The sequence below is a fragment of the Mesoplodon mirus genome (assembly GCF_964341445.2).
Source record: "Mesoplodon mirus genome assembly, chromosome: 12".
Taxonomy (NCBI): Eukaryota; Metazoa; Chordata; class Mammalia; order Artiodactyla; family Ziphiidae; genus Mesoplodon; species Mesoplodon mirus.
This window is the reverse complement of record NC_138988.1, coordinates 69,549,416-69,570,010: the sequence shown is the minus strand read 5'-3', so window position 1 is coordinate 69,570,010 and position 20,595 is coordinate 69,549,416. Positions and strand designations below refer to the sequence as shown.

The 20,595-nt window shown below is 50.6% G+C and overlaps 1 protein-coding gene across 1 annotated transcript in view; it reads left to right on the top strand.

Annotated features, from left to right (window-relative positions):
- Positions 1-20,595, top strand: part of CPNE5 (copine 5) — a gene marked incomplete at its 5' end in the record, with an annotated part of 92,136 nt that overhangs the window by 2,016 nt on the left and 69,525 nt on the right. Inside the window, 2 exons of the mRNA XM_082638887.1 lie at positions 12,224-12,264; positions 14,052-14,098. Of these exons, the coding sequence (XP_082495013.1) occupies positions 12,224-12,264; positions 14,052-14,098 (88 nt within the window). The remainder of the gene's footprint in view (positions 1-12,223; positions 12,265-14,051; positions 14,099-20,595) is intronic.

Here is a 20,595-nt window from a genome sequence, read left to right as displayed (position 1 = left end):
TTCCCCCATTTGTCAAGTGCAAACAACGAAGCTGTTATTCGTGGAGAAACCTTATTCACAGAGGTACCCCTCATGCTTGGAAGCATGGCTGGCATGTAGCAGGTCCTCACCGAATACTGTTGGAGGAATTAATTTACAGGAGTAGGGGATCGTGAAGCATCCAGCATGCAGCTTTGCACTTGCTTCGCACACAGTAGGTGCTCAATAAATAACTACAATGATTACTGTAAGGCAGTAGCACTTGGCCCCTCCTGTTTGCTCTCTGGAAGCAGAGGTGTCCAAAGACTCAAACCTTTTGCCTAAGCAGTACCTAGGGATGCAGTTGAGTTCCTGGGGGATGTGGTTCTGGGATCCACTCTGGTGTTCATTCCCTTTCCTGGGACATCAACCTGAGGAGGGCATGACCCAGGCTCTGCTCCTACCCTCCCAAAAGCCAGAGAGTGCGGAATAATGAGTTTTGGTAGGAAGGGGTGAGGAGGGAGGAGTCACCTGGAACAGAAGGGAGGCAAGAAAACAATGTGGGTCAACTTGAAATTGTAAATCCATCTCTTTGCCTCAACCAGGTCTAACTATCCAGTTTCTAGAACAGATCGAGAAAGGGAGAGAGAGAAAAGGAAAAGGAGGCAAGGAGGAGGAGGATGGGGAGGAGGGAGAGCTGCACAGAATGGCTTTCTCCAGCATATTCTATACTCCATGGCCACCAGTTAATGAGAGCCAAGGCCTCCTCCCCTGCATCTCATGGTCAGCATTGACTGAGCCCGGGGGAGGAGGCTACAGGGTGCCCCTGCCCTGAGCATCTAGGTGACACCTGCTGGTGGGCAAGGAATAGTAGGGCAGGCAGAGGGGTTGGTGGACTGAGAGCTCCAGGGGGCTTCAGAATGGGCAGCTGGGGATGAGGGGGCCAGTGTTTCAAAGGAACTGGAAACTAGCATTCCTGTGAGCTAGTTCCCTTCCCTTCTGCTCCTTAGGAAGGTCCCTGCCATCCCCTGCAGCCCTAGGAGGTCTCTGCTGTTGCCTAGGGGAGGACCTGACCCCCACCATGCCTATCCTAGGACACTCTTAGCTGAGCAAAGCTGCCTGGCACAGGGGCATGTCTGAGCCCCAGCACAGGACCACAGCAGAGGCCCATCCAAGCCTCTGCTGAAGGCAGGTGACACTGTGGGATGGACATGTTTGGGCCCCTGCTTCTTTGTGTTGGGTATCTCCTGGGCTAATCTATAGTCTACTCCCAAACAATTGTTTTCACTGATTCTGGTAAACTCGGGCCAAAGATTTTAAAGCCTCTGGTTGTCTGACTCAATGCTTGTAAGAACATGAGTCTATGGGGTCTGTCTACCTGGGTTCAAATCCCTGTGATTTTGGGTAAAGCACTTAACTTGGGCCGTGGTTTCCTCACCTGTAAAGTAAGTGTAATAATCCTTATCACAGTAGAAGGATTAAATGGATCCTTAAGCCATGAATAGTAATTTATGTTGCCTATTATTTGACACCTGAAAGTAAATAAAAATCTTTCTCTATAGGTGGTTTGTGTGGGTCCTGGAGATCTGATCCATCTAGAAAGTTCTATTTCCCCCCACCCCCAGCGTTATTGACATATATTTGACATACTGTGTACATTTAGAGATTCTGAGGTGTTGTTTTGGGAGTAAGGTAGATGGTTTGTGACACCAGATTCCAGCAGACATCGTAGAAAGTGTGAGCCATGAGCTTCTCTTTCCTCTGATGGTCTGTTCCAGACCTTTCCTGACTTTATTAGCCTCCCTGCAGACCCAGTCAAAACTCACCTGTCCAGTGTCCTGTTCCCAAGGGCCCCACTATTTCTCTATGCCCCGTCTGATGCAGGGATCCAGACCAGCGTGTTGGTTAGAAAGAGCAATTTGCATTTTTTATGTAACAGGAAACCTGTGCACTTCCGCGGGGTCTTGCTGGCAGAACCACTGAACGATTCTACATGGCGGGGCTCCCGAGACCCACAGGGAAGGCAAGGAGGGGAGAGTCCAGAGGCAGGTGGTGGCTTAGCCCTGCTGGGATCTCTCAAGCAGTTGCCCTCCCCCTCCAGCTGACGTGGGGCTGGTGGGCAGCTGTTGCCTCTGCCCCAGAGATGTTGTTTTCTGCTGTCTGTTCAGGTTGGCGTTTTGGAGAGGCAGCCTAGCTCAAGAGCTGTGCCCTTAGCCTCTCAGAAGGGTGTGAATGGGCTCAGAACACTGTCTTCTGACAGGCAGAGGGAGGGTGGCTTTGGGGGAAGGAGGAGCCTGGGGGCAGTGTGGCAGCTGTTAGAGCCATTGCTAGGAAAAAGAGGTCCATTCAGCCACTGACTACATTAAGATACTGTTTAGTGGAGCCAGAGGAATAAAAACAGTGGGATTTATTGAGTGCTTACTACATGCCAGGCACTTAACATCTGTACTAGGCTGAACCATATGCAATTGCCTGTACTCAGCTACTAACCTACTCAAATAGCGATTTGGTACAAACTCAGACTATTATATTAGTTTTCAGTTGCTGCATAACAAATCACCATAGTCCTAGAGCTTAAAACAACAGCCATTTATTATCTCACAGTTTCTGTAGGTCAGAAGCCCAGGCACAGCACAGCTGACTTGTCTGCTCTGGGTCTCTCCAGGCTGAAATCAAGGTGCCTGCAGGGTCTATGATCTCATCTGAGGCTTAGGGTCTAAGCCAAGCTCACTTAGGTTGCTGGCAGAGTTTAATTCCTTGCAGCTGTAAGATTAAAGTCCTGTGTTTTTTTTGGTTGCTGGTTTGGGGCTCTTAGCTCCTACAGGCCGCCCTCAGGTCCAGCCATGTGGGCCTCTTACAACATGGCAGCTTCCCTCTTCAAAGCCAGCGGGATAATCTCTCCAGAGTCTGCTACTTGATATAAAGTAACAGAAGTGAGTATCTTATCATATTCCCAGGTCCCACTCACACTCAAGGGGAGGGGATTGTGCAGGCTTGTATACCAGGGGGTGGGAATCGCAGGGACCATCTTAGATTTCTGCCTACCACAATTACTGCATCTTTTTTAACCCTACAACAATCCTATGAACTAGAAAAATACTAGTAGTATTTTTCCCTTTTTGCTGATTAGGAAATCGGGGCTCAGGTTAAGGAACCAGCCCAAGGCTGTACAGTTAGTGTGTTTTGGAGAGGGGGATCCAAATCCAGTTTCCTCAGACTTCAAAACCTTGAGAGCCTCTTGAGTTTGAGGATTGGGGTCTCCAAGGATGAGAATCACGGTAGGGCCTGGGTACCAACCGTGGTAGATGTAGCCAAGAAGTAGGTACTCTATCTCCAAGGATGAGAGAGTCCTTCCTTGCTCAGGGATGCCAGGCAAACCCAGAACCAGAGGAATCCCTAGGGAGAAGAGACCAGAGAGAGTCATAGGATTGCAGCTGGCCTTCCCTGGCATCTAGACCATATGGTAGTAGCTTACCATCTGTCCTCTCCCAGCCCACAGGTCTCCCTGCTCAGACCTAAGGCCATTGCTGGAGATGACCTACCATTGGCAAGACAGGGTGGGGAGGAGGTGAGGGGAATAAGGCTGGAACAAGCTTTGGGGCACAGAGGAATCAGATTCAGTTAGGAATGCTTTGGCTGTAGGTAACAGAAAATCTGATAGTAGGTCAAACCCAAAATACATTTATTTTTCTCAGATCACAGTGAGTCTCTACGTAGGTTATCTCAGTTCCGGTTTGTCAGCTCACTTTGCCATCAAGGATGCAGCTATCTTTCTATTCTGCCATCATCCAAATGGTGGGCCTCACTGTTATAAAATGACTGCCTCTTTTCTAGGTATCACAACCACATCCAAAGACAGGAAGCAAGACATTGGACCAAAGGCCTCTCTCTGAAAATTTCTTTTTATCTAGAAAGCACAGTCGCTCCCAAAACCTCTCAGCAGACTTCCCCTTCTATTTCAGTGGCCAAAGGCAGGTCTCATGTCCACCCCAGGCCAGTATATTAGTCAGTTTGGCTGGCAAAACAAAATACCATAGACTGGGTGACTTAAACAAGAGAAAGAAGAATTTATTTCTCACAGTTTTCAAGGATGGAGGTCCAAGATCAGGGTGTCACATTCTGGTGAGCACTCTTTCCTGGCCTCAGGTGGCCACCTTCTCACTGTGCTCGCATGGCAGAGAGAGAAGGTGAGAGCAGAGAGCAAGCTCTTCTTATAAGGGCACTAATCCCATCGTGAAGGACCCACCCTCATGACCTCAAATAACCCTAGTTACCTCCCACAGACCTCATCTCCAATACCAGCACATTGGGGGTTATTGTTTCAATGGATAAATTTGGGGGGTTATACAACCAGTCAACAGCAACAAAGGACAGGAGCCTACCTTCTCTCACTTCAGGCCATCTGCATCAGATAACTGAACCAGCATGGATTCTATTAGGAAGGGAGTGAGGAATGCTTGCTGGGTGGACAGCCATGGCCTCTGCCCACAAGGAGACCTTCCAGGTGACCCACAGACTACCTGAGATCCCTGGGGCTACAAGGGGCCTCGAGTTTGGTGTCTTTGAGGACTGACTCCTCAGATTTTCCTGCAGTCAGTGGACAGCCAGTGTTAAGTGACTGGGGACTGATTTTCCAAGCACAGCTTGGCTGGACCCCTGACAACCTCTTTTCCTGCTAGTTTCCTGGTCAAGAGAAAAAGACTTAGTGTGATTCCAAAACATTGCAAGGTGCCTCTGTCTCCTAATGTCACTCACCTCTGCTGGCCTAGCATAGTGCCTGAAGTTCCCAGTAGGAGAAATTTTAAGACTTGATGAATGGAATGGGGGAGTGGGCATGAGGGAGAGAAAAATCGAGCACACTTCCTACACTTCTGTTGTAAGCTATTGGCTTCACAACTGCACAAGGCAGGTATGTGACTGCGTGCACAGATGAGGAAACTGAGGTTAACTAGCTTGTGCAGGGTCACAGAATTACCATGTGGCTGTGTGGAGATTCTAGTTTGAATGGATCTGAGGCCAGAGCTCAGGCTCTTTTCCCTCGGTCACGTAGCTTAAGAGGGACAGTTATTACAATAATTAATAATAACAAAAATGCAAATAGCTCCAGGAAGGAGAGCTCTTTAAGCCACGTGAAAATTGCCTTTTAGACCTTGGTGAGGTTGCCTGGAAGGGACACAGTGCACGGGGGTGAGGAACAGGGTTTGAAAGGGGAGATGGGTGAGTGCCAGGGGCTGGATGCCAAGGTCCCTCTCCTCCCCGGCTCCCTCCTCACCTTTCCTGGGATTACTTCTGCCTGTTAGGACAGGGAGCAGGGCAGGGAGAGATGGGAAGCCCTCCAGGCCTCTTCAGCTGTTCCTTTGAGAGCACCCCTGATGGAGCTGGGGGTAGGAAACGGGAGAGTGAGAATGTGAGGGGCACTGCTGGTGGGGATTTGGGAGACCCTGGATTTTGGTAATGCAGGCGCCTCTGAATGTCTCCGGCTTCAGAGTTCAGTCTCGGTGCTCCTGGCAAGCTGGGTGACACTGGCACACCTCAGCCCCAGCTGTCTTGCCTGTACAATGAGGCCAACGTCTACCTCCCAGCATTGATACGTAGGGTGAACAGGGTGTCACAACAAAGGATTTGGTGCTGATTATATCCATGGTTAATGTGGCCCCCTCCCACCCTCTTTGCCTGCTTGGGGTTAACCAGATGTTTGGTGTTAAATTGCTCCATGGAGAAATAGGGTGCATCTGGAGGGCCCCTCAAGCTTCGGGGTCTCTCCAGCCTCTTCAGGATTCCTGTTTCTCCCTGATGGTGGTTTACCTGTCCCCAGTCTGCTCTCCTCAATGAAGGCTGTACAACAGCCAGATGGACCCTGATGGGCGAGGACATGAAGGTGCTCGAAGTCCTGATCAAGCCCAGCAGTAGGGAGCAGGGAGGGGAGAACGTGGGGATTCCCTAGAAGCCACCTTATTCTCCACAGGGCTTTTGTGAGCATTTATTGTATGCCAGGCACTTAAATGCAAGTTAGTATGTGCCAGACACTGTTCTGTTTTGCATATATGAACTCCATTAATTCTCAAAAAACCTGTAGGAGAGAGGGACTATTATTACTCCCACTTTACAGATGGGGATACTGATGCATAGAGAGGCTAAGTGAGGTCATACAGCTAAGGGGTAGAGCTGGGTTTTGGACCCAGCATTGAAGACCCAAGCTATGTGCTCATCACCACCAACTTTTTGCCAGAGGTTGGAGGGATGCTTAGGGAAAGAAGTTAAACCATATTTTCGGGGACTTCCCTGGTGGTCCAGCGGTTAAGACTCCACCTTCCAATGCAGGGGACGCGGGTTCCATCCCTGGTCGGAGAACTAAGATCCCACGTGCCCCGGGGCAACTAATCCTTTGCGCCACAACTGCTGAGCCCGCACACCACAACTAGAGAGCCCACGCATCACAACGAAGAGCCCTCACGCTCTGAGTCCGTGCACCACAACTAGAGAGAAGCCCGTGTGCCGCAACTAAGACCCGACGCAGCCAAAAATAAATAAATTAATTAAATAAAAATTTTAAAAAAAACCTGAAACAAACAAAAAAAAAACCCCCATATTTCCTTAGCCTTTGAACCTAAGGAAGCTCTTTGGGAATATGATGAAAATTCTGCAAAAAAAGAATGCATCCATATGCACCAATATGCCACATTTTGCTTATAGTTTCAGAGGGGTCCATGAACCTCTATTAGGGACCGCCAGTCCAGGAAAAGCTGAGATGAGTGTTCTTGGTGTGTTTCCTTTTATTCTATAGCTAGAGTCATTTGCTAGTAAACCCACGGAGCATGTATGGGCTTCGTTTAGAGACAACCTGAATGTGTGATAATCAGTTCACTGAGCAATTTAGCACAGGAGGGACTGTGTCTCCCCGCTCGGACTTCCTGAGGCACGGCTGTGTCTCCCCTCAGACTGGGGCTCCCCGAGGACGGGGCTGTGTCTCCCCTCAGACCGGGGCTCCCCGAGGACGGGACTGTGTCTCCCCTCAGACCGGGGCTCCCTGGGGACGGGGCTGTGTCTCCCCTCAGACCGGGGCTCCCCGGGGGCGGGGCTGTGGCTCTCCTCAGACCGGGGCTCCCTGAGGGCGGGGCTGTGTCTCCCCTCAGACCGGGGCTCCCCGAGGGCGGGGCTGTGTCTCCCCTCAGACTTTTGCTCCCTGAAGTGAGGGCTGTATTTCCCCTCAGAGTAGGCCTCCTAAAGGCAAGGCTGTTTTCTCCCTCTCAGACTGAGGCTCCCTGAGGGTAGGATTGTGTTTCCACAGGCTGGGGCTCCATAAGGGTCTGGCTGTGTCTCCCCTCAAAGTGGGGCTCCCTGAGGCAGGACAGCGTCTCCCCTCAGACCAGGGCTCCCTGGGGGCGGGGCTGTGTCTCCCCTCAGACTGAGACTCCCTGAGGAGAAGGCTGTGTCTCCCCTCAGACCGGGGCTCCCTGAGGGCAGGGCTGCGTCTCCCCTCAGACCGGGGCTTCCCGAGGACGGGGCTGTGTCTCCTCTCAGACCGGGGCTCCCCGAGGACGGGGCTGTGTCTCCCCTCAGACCGGGGCTCCCCGAGGACGGGGCTGTGCCTCCCCTCAGACCGGGGCTCCCCGAGGACGGGGCTGTGTCTCCCCTCAGACCGGGGCTCCCTGGGGGCGGGGCTGTGTCTCCCCTCAGGCTGCAGCTCCCTGATGGCATTGCTGTTTTTCCTCTGACAAGGCTCCCTGAGCGGAGGGCTGCGTCTCTTCCTCTTTCTGACTGGAGAGACCCAGCTTCTATTCTGACTCTTTTTTTTTTTTTTTTGCGGTACGCGGGCCTCTCACCGTTGTGGCCTCTCCCGTTGCGGAGCACAGGCTCCGGACGCGCAGGCTCAGCGGCCATGGCTCACAGGCCCAGCCGCTCCGCGGCATGTGGGATCTTCCCGGACCGGGGCACGAACCCGTGTCTCCTGTATCGGCAGGCGGACTCTCAACCACTGCGCCACCAGGGAAACCCTATTCTGACTCTTTTAAGCTTCTCATTGCAAAGGTGTCACCCTCAGGCCCTGCCCTTTAGCACCAGGCAGTTCTCATTTCAGCCTTTCCAGTGCTTTCTGTCTTTGCTGGGGTCTTCTCAACGCCCAGTGTATGGTCGTTCTTCCTGCAGCGGTTTTTGAAGTGATTTTGCGGGGAGAGCAGTGAGGAAAAGAGCGTTTTGCTCCGCTCCCTGATCTTGATTTAAGGAACAAAAGAAGCCAAGCTTTAGGCTGTCACTTGGACATCTGAAGAATTTCATGCTTTTTTGGGGGGAAAAATACATGTGCCTGTTGGAAAAAAGTCTCTTTGAGCTCTCCGAAGAAAGATAGTGGAGAAAAGCACTTATGATCTGGTCTCTCTGTGTCCTTGCCGTTTGAGCCCTGCTTCGCGTTGGAAGACCTGGTTTTTTACCCCTTGGCTTCTTACTGGCTCTGTGCCTGTGGGCAAGTCACTCACCATCTCTGAGCCTTGGAGTCCTCAGTGGATCAACCTCAACAGAGCACTGGGAGTGTATGTGATGGGATGGGCTTCCTGGGACCTGTAAGTAGAAGTGGCTTGTGTCACCCGTCCCGTCTCTCCTTTGTCACCAAGTGAGCCTGAGCACCCACCAGGAGAATGACCGCCCCGCTCAGCACCAGGCTGATGATGAAGACTAACCTGTCTGATGAGCCTCACTCTGTCCAAGTGCTCCACAGCAGTCCTAAGGGAGGAACTGTTTTTTAACTCCACTTTACAGGTGGGGAAACTGAGGCACAAGGAAGGCAAGTAACTTGTCCAGCGGTGGGATGTGAACCCAGCTTGTCTGACTGCAGTCCATATACTTAACCATTAGGCTCTACAGCTAAGAGGAAGTATAGGGACCGGCCCTGAGCATGACCATGTTGGGAGACAAGAGCCTTGCTCGCCCATGGGCCATTCCTTTTGGTTTTCCTTCATCCATCCAATTTGCCAGGACCCTGCTCTGAGTCAGGTGCTAGGCTGTCCTGGAGCAGAGTTGGGGTCCCTGCCCAGTCTGAGAGACAGAGGCACCCCTGATTTTGCAGTGCAGGGTGTGCTGAGTATGGTAATGGGTCCTATAAGTCAGAGGATGGCACAGTACAGGCCAGAGAGAGCTCAAAGGAAATGGTTGTTGGTCAGTGTCTGTCCAAGGAAGGCAGAATTGAGGAGAATGAACAGGAATGGTTCTAGAAGGATGGTAAGGATAATCTCAGCAGAGAGGGGGAAGAGGGTTTGCATTATCTGCAGGTGCCATGGCCAGGATGACCCATGCCACAGGGCTCAGTGAGAGTCCGGAGGTCACTGGGCAGGGAGCCACCGAAGCTAGGTAGCTGGGTTCTATTTCTTAGTCCAGCTGTGTGCCTCTCACCCAGGCAGGTCCCATCTGCTTCTCTTTGAAGATAAGACCCCATATCTGTATCTCTCTCTCTTTCTGTCAATCTCTCCCTCTCTCTCTCTCTCTCTCTCTCTCTCTCACACACACACACACACACACACACACACACACACACACACACACACACACACACACACACGGTCTCACTCTCTTTCTCACTAGCTTAGACGTGACTGAACCTGAGTTCCAGAGCTAAACTTGGAGGAGGCACAGACCTTGGAGAAGTCAATTGCCTTCTCTCCGAGTCTCACATTCCTGATTTATAAAGGAATTAGAAAAGGTGACCTCTGAGGTCCCTTCCAGATTGAACATTCTAGAATTTTATGTAATTATAGAATTTCATTACAGAATTCAAAGATAAACCTCAGCACTTGCTTTAGTAGGAGTCCCCCTCACCCCACCCCCTCTTCCCCTATCCCCCAACCCTCTTTATTACTTTCCAGCTCCTCACTGCATCTCAAGTTCCACCACTGTAGAGTCATCTTTGGAAGTTAGGCATTTTGTCCTTTGTTTAAATCAAGACAGACACTCCTGCCCCGAATCCTAGCACACTACAGGAGGGGAGGGTCAGCCCAGGTCCAGGTCAGCCCATCTCGGTGTGGATGAGCATATATCAAAGTGGTATCTTACCTGTAGCTCCTGCTGCATATTTTTCAGAGCTGCCTGTGTATCATTTCATCTGATGCTCACTGCAGTGGGCTGGGAGGTTTATCAGAAGGTTTCCAAAGGGCCAGCCACTAGGAGCAGGTCTGGGAGAGGGGTGATGGAGGCCAGCAGAAGGGTCCTGTGCCTTTGGGTCACGGAGGGCTAGCAGGGTAGCTGCCTTTGGGGAGAGGACCCTGAATGAAGAGACTGGAGCAGAGGCTGGGAATCTGGTCGGGGACCAGAGCTGGTATGATTGATGAGCACCATCTGGGACCTCCCCGGGTAGCAGAGGATGCCGTATCCTGGCACCAGGCTGCTGTTGCATCTATCTGTCTGTTGATTGGTCTTTGGCTCCCACCTCAGAGTGGGGAGCATGGGTGGTGGGGTTGACTGTGGGTCAAGTTGTCCAGACAGGCTGTCACTGCTGATGGCTTCAGTGATGGTGACTTAGGGTGAGGTCTCCTTCTAGACCTTTCTGGCTCTGCCACTGCTTGTGCAGCATGGCTACTCCCTGCCCCTCCCTGGGCCTCAGTTTCCCCCTCCTCAAGGAGAAGGTGGAACAGATGATCCTGAGGGGCCCATCCAGCTCTGATATTTGGAGTTGGCTGGCAGGAAGCCACATAGCCTAGTGTTTCTCCTCTCTGGGGAAAGGGTGCAAGGGACCGTGGGGTCCGTGGGGGAGTAGGGGAGTGGAGGCGGAGAGGAGAAGACCCCCGGGGACATCTGGGAGGGAAGTGGGACATGGGTAAGATGGTTGGCAAGGGCAGAGCTTGACTTTAGGACAGTGTAGGAAGGAGTCAGTAGCTCCAACACGTGGGAGGGCTCACAGGAAGCCCCTTCAGCAATAGAGCCCTTGCCCGAGTCAACAAGGGTCTTCAATGAGCAGGTCTCCCGGTGGGCACCTCTGGGAGGCTGTGTGAAGCACAGCTCAGAGCTGTCCCGGGGGGAGTCAGGAAGCCGGGCATTTATCCTCCAACTTCTGCCCATCATTGGCTGCCGTGGGGAGTGTAAACTTCCTGGTATTTGCAGCCCTGCCTCCCCGAGAAAGCCCTTGGAAGAGAAGTAGGAGGAAACTGGGGGTGTGTACAGGAACTAGGAGGGCTGAAGGGGGTAGGGCCGAGCATCAGCAACCTTCAGAGCTGGCGCTCTTCTCTCTGTTGTACAGATGAGGAAACAGGCTCAGAGAGGTTGAGTCACTTCCCAGCCAGAGACCAAGTTTTCTTCGAGCCATGTTGCTTCCTGACAGCAGCGGGTCACCGTGGAGTGAGGGACACCAGATGTGCAGGACATGCCCTTGCCTGATCTCCCTGTGATCTCCCATCTGTAAGGTGGGATAATGCTTACCCAGTACTGGTCTTGCAGGACAGAGTGAGAATTGGGAGCTAATATTTGCAGAACGCTTAGTGCAGTGCCTGGGTAGGAGCACCATAGTGAGTAGGAGCCATGATTGCACAGAGGCAGGGCAGGAGGGGCTCCGCTCCTGTTGTGAGAGCTCTCTGCCTCCAAACATTGTGTCCATCATTTTTTGTTTGTTTTTTTGGCCACGCTGTGCGGCTTGCGAAATCTTAGTTCCCCAACCAGGGATTGAACCTGGTACCCTGGGAATGAGAGCGCGGAGCCCTAGCCACTGGACCACCAGGGAATTCCCAGTCATCCTGCTGCATGAGTTCAAGTCTAATTGTTAGGACCATGTGTTAGCTCTGGCCTTGACCACAAAAGGACCCTGTTCAAATGAGTCTGCATCTCCTGGGAGGTATCATTAATTAATCCACTGGCACAGGTGAGATGATTGAATAAACTGGCTGTAAGTAGAGTCCTGAGAGAATGGTACATTGGTGGCTTGATTTCACTTTATTTTTTCAGAGACAGAGAAGTGGTAAAAGAAGAATTTCTAGAACAATTTCTACAACATTGGGAAGATTGTGTTTCGGCCCAAGAGCAAGGGGCTGTGGGTTCCAGGGCACCAGGGTCCACAGGAGTGTGTGTTGGTGGCGGGGGTGAGAGGCAGGACGCACCACACACCCTAGGAGCTCAGCTGAGGAACCTCTGGGGCCCAGCCAGCTCCAATGAGCCCTGATAAACTGTGCTGAAGGAGCTCCTGCTTCCCGTTGGCCTGAAGCCAGGCTCAAGGCAGCCGCCGGATCTCAGTAACAGCCTGAATCCCCTGAGATCCTTGGGCTGTGCTAACTCCTGCTCTCTCCCCCTCTTTCAGGAACCTTTTGGACAAAGACATGTTCTCCAAGTCTGACCCATGTAAGTCCTGCACTGACAGTAATAACAGTAACAACAACAGCAACGGCATTATGTTTTGTTTTTTTCTTTTCCACGATAGTTTATTCCAAGATATTGACTATACTTCCCTGTGCTATACAGTAGGACCTTGTTGTTTAACTATTTCATATATAGTATTAATTCCAAACTTCTAATTTATCCCTGCCCCCTGCCTTTCCCCTTTGGTAACCATAAGGTTGTTTTCTACATCTGTGAGTCTATTTCTGCTTTGTAAATAAGTTCATTTGTATCACTTTTTAGGTTCTACACATAAATGATATCATATGATAGTTCTCTTTGTCTGACTTACTTCACTTAGTATGATAATCTCTAGGTCCATCCATGTTGCTGCAAATGGCATTATTTCATTCTTTTTGTGGCTGAGTAATATTCCACCATATATATGTACCACATCTTCTTTATCCATTCCTCTGTCGATGGACACTTAGGTTGCTTCCATGTCCTGGCTATTGTAAGTAGAGCTGCAGTGAACGTTGGGGTGCATGTATCTTTTCAAATCAAAGTTTTCTCCAGATATATGCCCAGGAGTGGGATTGCTGGATCATATGATAGCTCTATTTTTAGTTTTTTAAGGCACCTCCCTATTGTTTTCCATATTGGCTGCACCAATTTACATTCCCACCAACAGTGTAGGAGGATTCCCTTTCCTCCACACCCTCTCCAGCATTTCTTCTTTGTAGACTTTTCGATGATGGCCACTCTGACTGGTGTGAGGTGATACCTCATTGTAGTTTTGATTTGCATTTCTCTAATAATTATCCATGTTGAGCATCTTTTCATGTGTCTATTGGCCATCTGTGTGTCTTCTTTGGAGAACTGTCTATTTAGGTCTTCTGCCCATTTTTTGACTGGGTTGTTTGCTTTTTCTGTTATTGAGCTGTATGAGCTGTTTGTATATTTGGAAATTAAGCCCTGTTGGTCGCATCATTTGCAAATATTTTCTCCCAGTCTGTACGTAGGCTGTCTTTTTGTTTTGTTTATAGTTTCCTTTGCTACAGCGGCATTATGACTACTACAGTAGCCAACACAGGAGCCTGTACTGAGTGCTCACTATGTACTAGGCATCGTTCCCAGTACATCAAGGCTATCTAATGTTTCACCGATACTGTCTGGAGAAAGAGAACTTGGAGGTCTGACCCTTCCCAGCCCCCATACTTGTGAAGCCTCAACACAACCAAGTGGGTAGGGAGGGCTCAGAAGGTCTCAGTCCCAGGGAAACCAGTGCATTTAAGAGCCCCAATGTCTGTGGCCTAGGGGGATGAGCACTGATTTTGGAGCCCAGGGTTGTAGCCCTAAGCAATGCCGCTCAAGTATATGACCTCACACAACTCATTGGCCTCCTCTGATCCTCAGTTTCCCCATCAGGGAAGTGGGGCTGATGATAATAATAGGCCCCATGAGGCCACCTTGGGCTCTAAAGGGACAAGCGGGTTTCAGATGCTCTCTCCTGCCACACCTCTGCCACTCAGTCATCCATCATGCACACCTGTCTACCTGCCTCACACTTTACACTTGCTCTAGCCTAGATGTGAGTGACCCCGACCCTCCTCCCAAAGGGTGCCCCTCCCAGACACACCTATGTTCTGGGCCCCCTCCTCCAAGCTGACCCCACCCCCACCCAGACCCAACACTGCTACCCAGGCCATAGTGTCCTGAGGCGCCTGACCCTCCAGGGCCCTCCGCATCTGGGGCCCACACCTTCCTCTTGACCTGAGGTGTTAACCCTTTTTTCTCTCCTCTCCTCACAGTATGCGTCATGTATACTCAAGGGATGGAGAACAAGCAGTGGCGGGAGGTAGGTACAGCCCTTCTCCCACCGTGGAAACATCAGCCTGTTCCTGATTGTCTGTCTGTCTGTTCATCTAACTCCGCAGTCATCCCACCTGATGGGTTTCCAACTTCAGCATCTAACCCCCCGTGAAGGATAGTAAGGTGTGCAGAGTCTTGTCCTTGCTGATGCAAGAAGAGACTGAAGGTGGAGAGAAAGTTCCTGTCCTCAGGGAGCCCCAGTCTGAGGGGGGAGACAGGGAGTCCAGGCCCAGCAAGATCACGGCCTGAGACATGGGTACAGCATCTAGCACCATGTCTCAGCCAGAGCAGCCTTCCCGTGGTTTTTAACTAATGTGAGTGAGTGTGGCTTTAGTTAGGTGATTCTCCTGCTCAGAAACCTTTGGTGACTCCCCTCTTCTTTGCATCAAGTCTCAGCTGCTTAGTCTGACTTCCAAGCTCTGCCATAACTCAGGATGGCCCGCTTTTCCAGCCTTGTCTCAATTCCATTGTCCCCACCCGAGGCCTTTGGCCCCTTGTGTAGGGTGTTTAAGGAGAGAGCAGACTTGAAGTGCTCGCTCTTAAGAATCACAGACACTTTTAGTGGGTGGCTGCTAGATACCTTCAGTCTATTCCCCACCCAAAAGCCAGAGGAATCCTATTAAAACCCAAGTCAAATTCCGTCCCTCCTCTGTTCAGAACCATCCGGTAGCTCCCATCTTGCAAAACTAAAGTCTCTGTGATGGCCCAACAGGCCCTACAGGATCTGACTTCCTTTACCTGACTGACCCATTCCCTACTGCTCATCCCCTCCATCGCTTCACTCCAGCCACACCTGCCTCTTCCTGCCTCAGGACCTTTGTACTTGCTGTTCCTTCTTCCTGGAATGCTCTTTCCCCAGATGTTCACGTGGCCCCTCCACAGTTCCCTCAGATCTTGACTCAGACATCACCCTATCAAGGCCTTCCCTTGGCTACCCCATCTAACATTTCAGCCTCTCCACCCTTTCCTGCTTCATTTTGCCTCCTTATCACTTTTCACCATAAGCCATAAACGATACTCTGGTTTACTTATTTATCTTGTTTGTCATGTGTCAACTCCATGAGGGCAAGGATTTTCACCTGCCATTAACTCTTACATTTTGAGCACCTGGAATGATGCCCAGCACACAGTAGGTGTTAATAAATGGTTGTTGAAGGAATGACTGGATTAGGAAAAGGAGCCAGGTGACAGAGACTGGCAAGGATGTGGCAGCTCTTGTCTCATTCCCGTCTCTGCTTCCTTCTTGCCTTAGACCTTCTGTGCCAGCTGGTTTTCAGGTGCAGAGAATAAAAGGGGGAACTGGTCAAGGGGGAGGGTCCTTGCAGCCCCTGGCTCCTGTCTGAACAAAGAAGGAGCAGACCTCCTTACTCTTGGAGAAGAGGCTCTGGCCAAGCAAGGATGAGGTCAAAGTCTGGGAGGTGAAGAATGTTTTCTTCCAGGGTTGAGGAGGTGGGGGTGAATTTACTGGACTCAGAGCTGAAAGGGGTTTCCCGTGACCTTCATAGCTGTGCTCACTCCTTCTGGTGATCAGAAGAGGCCCAAGGATGGGACGAGAGGGAATTTGACCTTGGCAGCCCTAGCCATGTCCTTCTGTACCCAGACCTGGGAGGGAGGCCCAAGGGCTCCAGATAGAGACTCAGCTTGGTGTCTCCACTGAGAGAGGGAAGTATCAATGACTAATGGAACAGAGGCAGCTCCAAAGAGCAGAAGGACACAGGTCCAGACCCCAGGGCCTGTGGAAAGGGAAGGAAGAGGAGTGGTGCATGAGATGACCAAAGCCAAGAGCCCACAGGGGTGGTGGTCCCAGGTGACTTGATGAGAATGAGAACGGCCAGTAAAGCTTCAGTAATTCAGACTTCAGAAACGAACCTCCCCTTCCTCGTTGGTGGACTGACTGGAGCATCACCTGTCCTGCTTCCTGATCTGCCCTCCCTCAGGCTTGGCAGAAGCAAGCGGCCAAAGGGAATGAATTTTATCCATAAAATGTATGGGAAATATTTCCGCAGGGGCTAGGCTAAAGTTGACTTTTTCTCCCTCTCCAATACTCTAAGCCAATTAAAGCATAAACCAGATTGCTGGGGAAATGTTTAGCTTAAAGGAACTAATTACTTTTGAGACCTTTTGGCCAAGCTTCATAGAGAACAGTAGTGTCCTAATGTCTCGGTGATTCATTCAGGAAAGTCTGGAAGGGCCTCTTCAGAAGGGTGCTGCTCCATGAACCCTTAATTACATCCTGTAATGAGACTTGTCTCATTTGGGTCAGGGACAACGTTGCATCTTTTTTTTTTTTTGGCTGCGCCTTGCGGCATGCAGGATCGAGTTCCCCAACCAGAGATTGAACCCATGCCCACTGCAGTGGAAGTGCAGAGTCTTAACCACTGGACCGCCAGGGAAATCCCCATGTTGTATCTTGTTATCACACACACTGCAGAGTGGAGCAAAGGAACGGTGACAGGCCTTGGAATCAGATACCCCTGTGCTTTCACTTCTGGCTCCAGCCCTTTCTGGAACAAGTTACTTTTTTTTTTAATGAATTTATTTTTTTTCCATTAATTAATTAATTTATTTATTTTTGGCTGTGTTGGGTCTTCAGTGCTGCGCACAGGCTTTCTCTAGTTGCGGTGAGCGGGGGCTGCTCTTTGTTGCGGTGCGTGGGCTTCTCATTGCAGTGGCTTCTCTTGTTGTGGAGCATGGGCTCTAGGCGCGTGGGCTTCAGTAGTTGTGGCACACGGGCTTAGTAGTTGTGGTGCATGGGCTTAGTTGCTCCACATCATGTGGGATCTTCCTGGACCAGGGCTCGAACCCATGTCCCCTGCATTGGCAGGCGGATTCTTAACCACTGCGCCACCAGGGGATTCCCTTTTTTTTTTAACCACAGTGTTTATTTATTTATTTTTCTTTATTTCTTTATTTTTTGGCTGCATAGGGTCTTAGTTGTGGCACGTGGGATCTTCGTTGAGACATGCAGGATCTTTTGTTGCGGTGCGTGGGTTCCTCGCTGTGGCGCATGGGCTCCAGAGCAAGTGGGCTCTGTAGTTGCGGCACGTGGGCTCTCTCGTTGAGGTGCGCGAGCTCAGTAGTTGTGGTACGTGGGCTTAGTTGCCCCAGGGCATGTGGGATCTTCCTTCCCAGACCAGGGCTCGAACCCATGTCCTCTGCATTGGAAGGCGGATTCTTTACCACTGGACCACTGGGGAAGTCCCATGGAACAAGTTACTTTTAACCTCTGTGTTTCCACATATGTAATATGGGGATAACACCTACTTGTAGGCCTGTGGTGAGGGCAAAGCAAGATAATGGATATAACATACCTGCTGTGTAGTCATTGTCTGGTAAATATCATTATACAGCATCATCCAGAGTGTTCGAGCCTTACTGGTCCCTCCCCCATTTCAGTCAATATTTACAACAGTAAGCATTCTTGAGATGGGGCGGGGGGAAGAGGGAGATAGGTCGAAAGAAAAGTGTTTCACCAAAAGTGCAAGGTGGAACTAGGGAGTTTGCAGCCTAGAAGGGGAGATTCCCATGCATGAATAATGCTAACAGAGGATGTGATGAAAGGTATTGATGAGAATAGAATGGGAGTTCAGAGGAGAGAAAATTACAGCCAGAATGTCATTTGGATTTTTCAGTGGAATTTGAACCTCAACACCAGCTATCTGGCTAAGGGATGCATGATGTAGAACAGAGGAGAATGTGGGTTGGAAGGAACTTCAGGGCTCAGCTGGTTCACCCTCCTCATCCTATAGAGGAGCAGGATTGGCCTCATGTGTTGGAATCAGGGTGCTGGACCCCAGTGCAGTGGCAGCGTCCACTTGGAGGAGCTGAGTTGACCTGGGTTTCAGTGAAGCCGGGGGGCATACACAAGGGCCCAGCATCAAAGATGGTGGTGAGGGCTTCCCTGGTGGCGCAGTGGTTAAGAATCCACCTGCCAATTCAGGGGGCATGGGTTCGAGCCCTGGTCTGGGAAGATTCCCACATGCTATGGAGCAACTAAACCCCTGTGCCATAGCTACTGAGCTTGCGCTCTAGAGCCCGCAAGCCACAACTACTGAGCCCACGTGCCACAACTACTGAAGCCCATGTGCCTAGAACCTGTGCTCCGCAACGAGAGAAGCCACTGCAATGCAAAGCCTGCGCACTGCAGCTAAGAGTAGCCCCCACTCGCCGCAACTAGAGAAAGCCCGCACACAGCAACGAAGACCCAATGCAGCCTAAATAAATCAATAAATAGATAGATAGATAAATAAATAGATAAGTAAATTTGTAAAAAAAAAAAGATGGTGGTGAAAGCAAAGGCATGGAGATGGCTGGAGTAGCAGGCCAGTCCAGGTCCTGCAGAGTTGGGAGATATAATACAGGGCTAATTATAAAGGAGTGGGTGGGGTTTAGGGAAACCAACGTGGGCTGGTGAATCACAGGGCCTGGGGACAGTGGGACTACTCCACGCCTGAGGAGGTAAGGGGCAGGGGTGGTTCCTGGAACCCCAACGGAGCTTGTCTACAGGAGCAGGGGCCCTCAGTGGAGGGACATGGTCAGCCTGGGCAACCTCACTCTCTCCCCACCCTCTGCTCTCCTGCCTTCACTTCCCATTGGTGGAACCCCACTGGAAGACTTAGAGCCGGGGGAGGCTGTTGATCCAGTCCACACAGGTTGGCCTCCCGGGCACAGAGCAGGGTGGGGAAGGGCTGGAAGTAGATCCAGAGGGAGACCATCCAAAACAGAGGGTGAGCAGATGAGTGAGGCTGGTATTCAGGGTGTGAGGCTGGTAAGATACAGGGAGAGGCAGCTGAAGGGAGCTCATGACTCTCAGGCTGAGGACTGCTGGGTTCATAGGGTCAGAATGTCGGAGAGGAGACTGACCCCATTTACAAGAGACCATCAGCACCATGCCCAGCCTTCAGGGGTGACGGTGGTAGAGCTCTGTTGCATGGGCTACCCCTGGGACACAGACTTCAAGCTATTTCTGTAGAAGGAAAGATACCCTCAAACATATCAAGGCCCTACTTTGCCTGATTCTTTGTGTGACCTGCAGAGGAAAGTATCAGGAAGGGAGAGTTTAAAGAATAATCCAGATCCATCTCTATGGAACCGTCCCTGGGATGGAAGCCTGTTTTTCCCAGTAAACACGAACCCACTCCCATGGCTCTACCTGCTAGTTCATTGCAAAAAGTCTCTCTGTTAGTGGAATCTTGGCCAAGAGATACTCATTCCATGGCCAGAGGGAGTCAAGTGCAAGCACAGCAGTTTCCCCAGGCAGGGTCTCCCATGTTTGCATAAGACCACAGAAGGATGAAAGCTGCTCTCGCAGCCCCTGGCTGCCTGGTTTCAGCTGATTTTAACTGTTTGGGTCATTTTAATGCCTTCTGAGAAACCTCCGTCTTCCCATCACCTAAATCTGTCACTGCACTTTGTGAAATTGACTCAAGATGTAATTTTAGCCCAGGAAATTGACCACTATTTGCATCAAGGCTTACTAAGTCCTTCTGCATGTCCCAGGAAAGGCAGGATGGCCAGGTAGGAGGAGTCCCAGAAACTCTCTCACTGGGAAGAGGGAGCTGTGCTTGGTTCCGCATTTGAAAAGTATAGGGGTGCAGCAAAAAAAAAAAAAAATAATAATAATAATAATGAATTTCACATTGGGAATTCCCTGGCAGTCCAGTGGTTAGGACTCCATGATTTCACTGCCGAGGGTGAGGGTTCAATCCCCGGTCGGGGAAATAAGATCCTGCAAGCCCCACAGCCAAAAAAAAGAAAAAAGAAAAAAAAAAAGAAAAGTGTAGGGGTGATCCCTGCCCCTCCCTTGCCAGGTGGCTGTCCAGGATGAGGGCCCTTCAGAAAGGAGGAGATGGGTATCATGGAATCTTAGGGTGTCCCGCTGATCAACCCACACCACCTGCAGAGCATGTGGCCCCAGCCGCCACGCCCACATGTCCCTGCCTGAGCACTCAGTCTATTTTTGAGCAACCTCGGCCTGCTAAACATCTTAACACCAGCTGGGAATGACAGTTCATCTCTGAATATTTGGGATGATCTTCCTCGGAGCATCTTGACATGAGCCTCCACATAACTTTGACTCAACTTACTGTGTGCTGGGAGATGAATGCTGGGGACACAAAGGGTGACCAGACACTATCTACAGCCAGAGCTCACTTTCAATTCAGGGAGGTAAGAAAAACAACAATAACTACAATCGTAATGCTAATAGCAAGCACATATCTAACAGTGATGTACCAGGCACTGTTCTAAAAAACATTTACTGTAGTAACTCATTTAATCCTCACAGCAACCCTGTGAAGGAGGTAGCAGCAGCATTATTATTGTTATTATTATTATTGGCCCCATTTAACAAAACAGGAAACTGAAGCACAGAGTGGTTAATGTGAAAGTAGTTTCTAGAACATGACGTCAGAACTGTAATAGAGTTATACATAAAGGGCAAAATTCCACTCGTTCCTAATTCCACACTCCTTAGATGTGCAA